Source organism: Lagopus muta, chromosome 1 (genome assembly GCF_023343835.1).
Source record: "Lagopus muta isolate bLagMut1 chromosome 1, bLagMut1 primary, whole genome shotgun sequence".
Lineage (NCBI taxonomy): Eukaryota > Metazoa > Chordata > Aves > Galliformes > Phasianidae > Lagopus > Lagopus muta.
Window position 1 is genome coordinate 165,603,641 of NC_064433.1, and position 9,919 is coordinate 165,613,559.

The 9,919-nt window shown below is 47.9% G+C and overlaps 1 protein-coding gene across 1 annotated transcript in view; it reads right to left on the reverse strand.

Annotated features, from left to right (window-relative positions):
• Positions 1–9,688, reverse strand: part of TSC22D1 (TSC22 domain family member 1) — an 80,363-nt gene extending 70,675 nt beyond the window's left edge. The window contains exons 1-2 of the mRNA XM_048933408.1: positions 9,260–9,688; positions 5,919–8,782 (exon numbers count right to left, since the gene is read on the reverse strand). Coding sequence (XP_048789365.1) covers positions 5,919–8,749 — 2,831 coding nt within the window. The 5' untranslated portion in view covers positions 8,750–8,782; positions 9,260–9,688. The remainder of the gene's footprint in view (positions 1–5,918; positions 8,783–9,259) is intronic.
• Positions 9,689–9,919: the final 231 nt, after the last annotated feature.

The following is a 9,919-nucleotide window of genomic DNA, read 5'->3' on the forward strand; positions in this document are numbered from 1 at the left end:
ATAGTTCCTTATTTACAGTGATCATTGCCATGAAATGACTGACTGTACCCACAGCCTATGCTCAGTAATCTGCCATTGCTTAACAGCACCCCCTTGGGTGGCCCACATGCACTAAGCAAAAGAAGGCCCATTTTTTAAAAAGTTTCCAGTATTTGTTAAAGTTTAATGCTGACTTATTACACACACGGCACATTTTCTTCTCATATATTAATCAACAGAAGGGAAATAGCTCATAAAAATCAATGAGAACAAAAACACACTGTTCAATTCCTGCTTATGTAAACGGAGCTGCATACACTGATCACACCAAGAACACACTTATTATTATACTGACATTTCCTTTCTTCTACGACACTACACTTGCAGCACTACTATTTACAGCTGATCTATTTCCTACACCTCTCAGAGCTGTCTAATAGCTCATATTCTTTATTACTCTTTGTAAACTGAACAGCATTGTTACAGCTGTTGTCTTAGCATAGGTGTGCTATCCATACATCTTCTTGCATTAAAGCAAGGTGTATTCTCATGGTCACCCCCTTGTCTTCAAAACTTTGCTAGCTTACCAAGAACAAGACAGACATTGCTCCGCTATAGCATTATCCTATCCAGACCACAGTAACTTGTCAAGGTTGAAACTACCAAGAGATACTGACGGATCTAATTTCTGGTTCAGCCTGTAGCTTAAGGAATGCATCTGAAAGTAACAATTGCTTTTCAGTATTGAATTAAGAATCTTTTCTTTGTTTCCACATCCACAGCTATTTAGCCTGCATGTACACTAACAATTTCCAGAGAGCAGACAAAATTACAGAGATAACAAACATCTTCTGGAAATCACAGCACCTCAGCATTCCATTACTGCTTTTACAACCCCCTTTAACCTATCCGTCCTTCCTGCCTTTAAATACAACATAACACCAAGCATGCAGAAAATGCACCTATAAAGAGGCACCTGAAAGAGGTGCATCCAAAGAAAGGTCACCACTTTCCTGCCTGCACTGAGTTCACCTTTCCAACCACACAAAGGCAAAGCATCTGCTGTCGTTACACACACAACAGTGCTAACTATCCCAAGCTGTGGTTTGGGATAACCATAGCCCAAGTGTCACCAAACTCAGCTGATGAGTCGCAGGCAGCAGGGAGAGCAGCACTCTTCTGCTTGCAGCTGGCCAGCAGACACCTCCTGCAGACTTTACATCCCTCACTCTTCTTGCCTTCCAGCAGAGAACTATCAAACTCAATTCTGCCAACGGAGGCTGTTTTATTTCCTCAGCTGAAATGAGAAGCTGAACTTGTCGGCACCACGTGGCAGCAACCACATTTGCTTTGCCAAATCACTCTTTTCACTCATGTGATTTGCCATTTACTGAGGGTAACTATTTTTTCAAGCTCCAAAAATAGCCAAGTTGAAGATATGAAGAGACTTTTTACGGAGTCGGTATTTCTGGAAATCAAGTTATGCCATTTTCAAATGGGTGGTAAGACTTTAAAGCAAGCTTTAACATCTGAGAAATGGAAGACAGTGATTAGGATGCACCTAGGAAACCCTCCATACATCCATCCAAATCATTAGCTGGAAAGTATCTTCTGAAAGTATCTTCCTCTCTTTTCCTTAAATACACAGAAGCAAAATTAACAGCCAATAACGAATTCCACATAAGCACCAAAACAGCTTACAAAATAAAAAGGCATGCAAATTAATTACTGCATCAAAAATGACACTTATTTGCAGCTCCCAGCTTTACTGCAGCACGCTCACTTTGCTGCTAACATCTTCAACAAGTATTAAATTACATCTGTAAAAATCCAACCAACCCTCCTACTGTACACTCGTGTGCATGAAACTCCATCCCATCTCCTGTGAACTTGCTTTACAAGCTGCTGCTCCTAGTTACTGCTCCCAGAGTCTCACAATACTGTTCACAAGCCTTTCAATTCTTGCTTTCAGCTACAAGCTCCCAGCCATTGCTCCACTGTCAGAACACAAACTACACAGAACAACATCCTCCAAAAATTTGTTTTGCTACCTGTCCAGTGATAAAGAGATCTTCTGCTTAAAATTTCCCTTTAGAAAGGGAACTGTAGGAGAGGCTGTCAGATAATAAAGGATACTTCAAGTCTCTGTACCACTTTGACGTGTTTATCATCTTTTTCTCCTTCCTCTTTTGCTTTACTCTGCGATGAAATGCATAAACAGGTGAAAACAACTTACATCAGATGAAAGACTGAAAGCAATTCTACAGAAAGCATCAAGGACAGGGAGACAGCTCTCTCATCTTTCATTCATAAAATCTGCTTTTGAGTAAAGGTACTCAGATGAAGTCATTTTAAACCTCATTTACAGCAGCCCATATAAGTGCTGTAAATATGCTTTTAAAAAGAAGTTTTCCCTTTCCAGTTAAAGAATTGTGCAAAATCCATGCAAATCCTCATTGCAAGTACATATAGCATCACTGAGCATTCTCTACAAAGATGCAAAATTAATCAGTTTTGCAATACAGAATAAATACACAAAAGAATCTGCTGCAACACGAATGCATATGTTTCCATACTTCAAAAGATTTCAAAAGCACTGAAATTTGAACTAGATTTCTCTGGTTTTAAGATGAAATACTGATCTCAAATTACCACGTCTAAAATTGAGAAGAGATAATAACTGAATAAATTCAGGTAACTGCAGTAAATTTAAGGGAGGAACCAGATGAGAATCATGCATTAAAAGGAGCTCATACCAGGATTCAAGCTAAAAAGCAAAAAAGACATTTAATACCCCAAAAAAGGGCTGGCATTTTTATAGACTGAAATATTAGAAGAGCAACACCAATATATGACCATGATGGCACACCTGCCAGGCTGAGGAAACACAGGGCCGAATTCATTTTTTAAATACAGACACCAACTCTTATTTGTATCCTCTTTCATAAATGAAGTTTGCAAATTAATTTTCCATGGCACGCTCTGCCAAGTAGTTCATTTTTAATATCTCTTCAAGTCACAGCGGTGAGGAGGGAAAAAAAAACCCTGATCCGTACAGGGGAAATAAAGGTTAGTGTTTTTCAAAGCAGACAGGCTCCACAGTGCCTATAATTAAAAGGACACATCCTGATAACAGGCACAGAAAGAGCTGCAAACGGTATTCTAAAATCAAACGGGGCTAACGACTTAGATACTGGTCTTTAAATGCAATTACACACAGGTTTAAGGAAAGCCGGGAGTTAATCTAAACAAGGTATTACATGGGTCAGATGTTTCTTCAAAGGCACACTACATGGAATTTTACAGCTTCTTCACTGGCCCAATTATGTCATCACTTGCTTTTTCCTCCCAGATCTTCCCTTGCGAGGCTCAGAATCACTTGGGATGTATTGATAAGATCTTAAATGATATAAATATGTGCACGCATGTGTGTGCAAGAGAGACATTTTATATGCACACACTTGCATATATATTTACAGTACATTTCCTTAAATGCTTACGTACTTCCAACAATTTTACATAATTGTGTACAATTTTACAACACACTACCCCTTCATTTCCTGTAAAAGAGAGGGAATAATGTAACTAATCAGCACAAAATTCCCAAGAGAGCTCTAGTTAGAGATGTTCACTGGCCAGAGATACAAGTGAGGAGCAAGGGAGCAGCAGCAGCAAACCCTGCACTGCCTTCAGGGAGGGATGAGCTCTGAGCTCCACAGCTAAAGAAATGCCACGGTCGAGACAACACGATCCCCTGTCCAGAGACACTTTGGCAGTAGAAACAGAAGCAAATCTCACAATGTTTTTAATTTTACAGGCAGATATACAGGGAGAAACACCACTGCCTGTTATCCAAGCCAACTGACCGCTGCTGCCACGCAGAATAATTATTTTTGGTATCCATTTGATAGCCATATCCTGCTCCATGTAAAGCATCTAAATGATTTTCCAACTGCAGCTAAACAAAAGTACAGTCTACCTGGAGATGACAGATAGAAACAAAGACACAACGTGTATGGGAGAAGAAAGGATATGATCTTTAGCTGGCCAAATAACAGAGGAAGGAGGTATTTCTGGCTATTGTTACCCAGAGGGATTTAAACAGGCTGGGAAAAACTGCCCATCCTGACGAACAGCCAACATATGCTCTTAAAATCAGGGTACAGTCACGTGGTAGATGTGATTTTCCAAAACACTGAGTATCAATGAGCTTAAAATTCTTATTTAGCTGGGATCCCCTGAAAGCTTAGGGTTTGGGTTTTGTTTTTTTTTCATTGGTTGGTATTAATTAAAAAAAAAAAAAACAAAAAAAAAAAAAAACAGGACCAGCAAAGAGAAGGATCAGTGTCCGAGTTTAGAAAGGTCAGAGGAAAGAAAAGCAAATAAAAAGTTCCTGAGAAAATTGACTGCTAACAGCACAATGGTGACACTGTGAGCTGCAATACCTCCATCTGTCTTCTACCACCTTCACGTATGTATTGACTAAAAAATATAATCAAAATGAAGCAGTGTTGGAACTTGTCTTCCAGCACTCCTCAAAGACAAGCTGCTACTCATTAGAACTCTCTGGCATCTCAGGAAGACGTGATGAAAGCCACTAAGACAGTCAACACCTCATGATCAACATAATCAGAGACTGCTGATAGAGTTAGTATTTTCAATATTAAGAACCCAGCCTCTCCCAGAAACCTGTTTATTAATACTTTTAAAAACAGAGTTTGGCCACTGCTATTTCTTCTGATTTAAGCTACGGCACCAAGAAAATATTTAAACATTACCTCGCCTCCCATCACCATAGCAGTTCTTTCTCACCTTGTATGCATTGGGCTCTTTGTTTTGTCTCCTTCCTCAAGTCTCAGCTTTTTTTTTTTTTTCCTCCTTCCTTTCAGTGCTCCTTTTTGTCCTCTCCCCCATCTTCAAGGCAGGCTATTTATTTTAAACTTATCTCCTTCTCCCATTAGCACAGTTTCTTCTTAAACAAGGTTTTTGGAAAACCACCACAGCCTTCCTGTCCACTTGTAAGCACTATCACAAGAGGCCCCCGAGAGAGTTAGGAATTTCCAGACATAATTAATATTAAACAATCACACTGCAGATCTGCTGCTAAGATCACTTGATCCTGCAGACTTGAGGGCCTTTCACCACTGACACAGCTCCTTCGCACACACTGTCAAAGAAATAAGAATATTCACAAGCACGTACCAGTAGGACCAACCAGCCCTCATTTATCAGAGAAGTGGAGGTGGGGGAAGGCGCACAGTTTGTCACTGACTTCACAGGCTCACCGCCCCTCGCAGGCCTGAGCTGCTCCCACAATGCATGAATGCTTCGAAGCAAAACCACTGAGACCAAAATTGCCCCAAGTTCAACTGGAAGAGCCACAGCAGCATTGCTGACCTTCCTTCTCCCACCATACTCACTCTCCTACAGCACCTCTTGGATGTCAAAGAGAAGGCACACCACAGCTTCATAACAAGTTCAACCTGAGTGAAGGCAATACTTGAAAAGAGAAGCTGAGGCAGAATGAAGTCCAGGTTTGGGGGAGAGAAAAAAAAGAAAAAAAAAAGGAAATCTACCTGAGAATAAATATTAATTATGTCATTATGATAAATAATCTGAACTACAATCACCACCAGCATACCCACGTTCCAAGGTGTTCTTTTGTCTTCCTCTGTACAATGGGAATATACACACTGTCAGATTGTTAAACACAATTTACCCACGCAGTAGTTTCAGAACATAATCAATACAACCCACCCCCTCATGAGAAATAGAAGCATTTTCATAGGGTACCTGCATACGCAGGGACCTGACAAACACCATTTCTAGTCAGACAAAACCACTGCACCGCTCCACCTCACAGAACAGCTGTAATGAAAGCTGCAAGTTAGCGCACATCAAACTGTTCATCACTGAAATAAAGTTACAGGTGGCCTTACCTCTCATCTTCCCCATCTACGAGGGGCGTCGCCAAGGGCAGCACCTTCAGTGGGAAGAGGGAGGCCGAGGCTGGCACGTTACTGCTACTGCCATCAGCAATGGCCGATGCTCCAACGCCGCTCTCCCCGCTGGCAGCTTGAGGTAAACCAACGAGGGAAGGTTCTGTAGGGCGCCTGCCATCTTCCATTTGGCTTACAACTGGCTGGGCTAGTGATTGTGCTGGGAACTGGGTAGAGCTCAGCGGTATCTGCTGCGGCACGCTGGGTGCCACCGGCATACCTATACTTGTTGATACCAAAGGAGGCTGACTAACGTTCTGAGCCAGATTCCCATTCTGCACAGCTGAAGCCTGGGCTATGCTCTGTGGCTGTCCCAAACCTATAGAAGCAGAAGGTATGCCAGGGGGCACAGCCGAACCAGCTTGACTCGGTGCGGCAACAGTACTAGCAGAAGGTATGGGGCTAACTGCAGGCAGCTGCTGGCCAGTCATTCCTTGCACCACTGATTCCACCGCTTGTGCCTGCGGCTGTACAGGTAACAAAGTGTTTTGCTGAGCAATAACCATTTGCTGAGGAAGGCCTGAAGCGCTAGCCTGTAATCCCTGCTGCATTATTCCTGTCTGCACAGGCTGCACCACTTGCGAAGATGGAGGAGCAGCGGTTGATGGCATAACTGGAGGTGGAATTTGGCTTGCAGCAGGTGGTGGTTGCACCACAGTGGCCACGTTTGCTTGCTGCCCAACGCTCAACATCTGCCCACTGGTACCCACACCTGGTATCGCTGCCGGGGCGTGCGCAGCAGGCTGAGCCGGGGCAGCGGCTGGGTGCGCCGGGACCGCAGGCTGCATGCTCGGGACCTGGGCAACAGGAACCGGCGGCCCTGCCCCTACTCCTGCAGGACTGGGCTGCATAGCAGGTGCCGGGGGCTGAAGGATCTGCTGATGCTGAATATACTCTGGCACAGCCCCCGTGACAGCGTTTTGGTTCACCGACTTAACGTGACCTGTGGCCATCTGCGTAGGAACTGCTTGCTGCTGCTGCTGCTGCTGCTGTCCGTACTGCAACTGCTGCTGTTGTACAACTGGCAGAGTCTGCACAGGCTGCGCCGGCTGAGAATAAGGTAACTGCTGTTGAGCCATACTTTGAATGGCAGGCTGCTGGTGGCCCAGAGCTGGGGATACACCTAGTAGATTAACCGGGGCTGGCTGAACCCCAGTAACAGTGGTTAGACTGGCCTGTGCAGGAGGTTGGACCCCTGGCTTCTGCTGCGGATAGTTTATCTCTTGAGAATGCAGCTGGACTTGTGCAAGCTGTGATTGGGAAACACTCTGTGGTATACTAGATGCTGGAATTGCTGGAGGAGCAGCGCCGCTAAAATCCATCTGCTGAGGACCCACACCTTGAAAGGCTTGCTGCTGTACCACAGTAGGTGCTCCCATTTCTCCACTTCCCACACTTTCTGTATAGTGACTCAGTGTGCTTACATTGCTGCTAACAGAACTCCCACTGGTGCTCTCCCTTTCAGAAGTCGCTTCAAGCGGGTTTTGTTTTATCGTCTCTACTGCTTTGTTTACTGCTACTCCTTCTGAAGCTGCAACAGTGTTTTCTTTATCATAGAACTCAGTGCATGTCCATCTACCTTTTTTGAAAGGTTCAGAACTAGAATCTAATTTTACAACCCTAAACCTTGAGGTGCCAGATGCGGGCTGCTGTTGGCTGGATCCCGCGGCCACTCCTGCACTCGGATTAGTAACATTGTTAACGACACTAGAGGAAGCACTCGTACCATTGCCAACACCACTCAAGATATTCACATTAACATTGCCACTAGTTCCAGACAAAGCATTTACATTACCAGTACTTGTGATGTTGCTTAAATTCATAGTACCAAGCACGCTGCTTGCCACACTAGAACTACCTCCGCCCATATTATTCAAGGTACTAGTTCCAGTAGCAGAACTTACACCTAGACTGCCAGGTGTACTTGTAGTGCGGATATTAGACACGACAGATGCAGGGGGACCGGTGGATGATGCAGCAGAACCTGGCGCAGCTGATATAACATTGTCAGAGCTTCCAGTTGTCGATAGCTTTCTAAACGATGGGCTGGGTGGTGGTCCTCCAGAAACTGGGGCGCTGCCCACCCCAGGATGCGATGGGTGATGGTGTCCATGATGGTGGTGGTGAAGATGATGGTGGTGATGGACGTGATGGGGGTGAACGCTTCCGTTGATCACAACACTCTGCTGCGGATGATGAGGCAGAGAAGGGTGCTGCTGAGGAAGATGAGGCTGGTTCGGAGAAACAGCCCCGGGAGTCTCTGCCTCTTGGAAGTTATTTAAAGTCTCTTCAGAAGAGCTCCTCTCAGGTTCACCCAAGTCAGTGGCCCTGGATAAAGAAACATCCAAGATTTCTGAAGAAGACAGGTCTTCCGTGTGAGACTCATCCAGGTCATCGTAGCTTTCCGTATCTTCAGCTATGCTGTTATTAGAGCTCATACTGGCAGATATTTGAGCAGGGGTCACGCTGGTAATCTGGAAGCCACTTTTCTTTTTCATCTGTGCTCCGGTCTGCGCGAGAGGCTGCGGCTGGAGCTGAGACTGCGAGAGGAGGTTCAGGCTTTGTGGAGGAGGGGGTGTCGGCTGCAGGCCCGCCGATGAGGATGCTGCAGGAGATGGAGGCGGCGGCTGGACCAGCAGGGGCGGCTGGTAATCCTCGGCGGAGAGGGCAGCGCTCCCAACGCCGGTACCTGGTGCAGTGGGAGCAGTAACGCAGCTGCTGCCGCTGCTACTGCTGCTGCCCCTTCTAGGAAACATTGCCGGGTGCGCCATCTTCCTAGCACTAATGTCTGCGGCTGAGTCAGGCTGGTGCATTGTATCAGGCGTATTTTAAGAGCGATCCCCCGGCATGGAGAGAGACAGACACGCACACAGTTAGCGGGGCGCGGAGCCACGCAGCACCCCGGCACCGCCGCCACCCCCCTCCTCCGAGACAGGGAGGGGGCGAGGAGCTTTCCTCCACCGCCTCTGAATGTCACACTTCCAATCCTCCGCCATTCACTTTCTTTCTCCCTCTCCAACCCCACTCCCCCCCCCCCCCCGCCATCCCCCACCCCCTTTTCGCTCCCCCCTCCTCACCTCCCCACCCCCCGCCGGCGCCTCTCCGCGGGGTGGGCTGAGGCCGGAGGAAATGCCCGCGTTAGCCCGGGGCCGAGCCTCTGCCCTCCCCAAGCCGGCAACCGGCAGAACCGCCCTCCCCGCGCCGGGGCCGCCGCCTCAGCGGAGCGAGAGCAGCCGGCGGGCCTCGGGGCAGCGCGGCCGGAGCGCGGCGGAGATACGTACGGGACTGGCGCACAGCGGGGCGGCAGCGGCGGGCTGAGCCGGGCAGGGACATCCCCGTCAGTGGCAGCCATGGAGCTGAATCATTTTGGGTAGGAGAGAGACAGAGCGAGGAGGGAAGAAAAGCGACGGCAGCCCGACGAGAGAGTCCATGAAAAGGAGGAGGGAGGGGGAGCCGGGCGGGCAGCCGCTCTCCTCCCTGTGTCTGGCTGTCTCTGGAGGCGGCTCCGCTCCGCACGCTCTTCCTTCCCCCTCCGCCTCCTCCCCTTTATAACAGGCGGTACCGCTCTTCCTCCGCAACGCCCGGCCTGCCCTTGCCTTCCTTTCTTCTTTCCCTCGGGCTCTCGCGGCTCCCCGGCCGCCGCGGGTCTCTCCCCGCCCGGCCCCGTCTCCTCGCGGAGCGCTGAGGAGGAGGAGGGCGCTGCGCGGGGCTGCGGGGGGGAGGGGAAAGCTCGCCAAAGGGGAGGGCAGGCGAGAGACAACGTAAGATGGCGGCGGCCGCGCATGCGCGCCCCGCTGGCAGACATAAAGCCCGTCTGGCTCGGGCTGACGGAAATAGGCTCGGCTCGCGTGGCGGAAATTGCCGAGCGGCGCCGAGCCCCGTGCGGGAGGAGGAGGAAGGGCGGGGGTGTCCCCGCGTGGCGGCGCTCCTGAGTGGGGAGG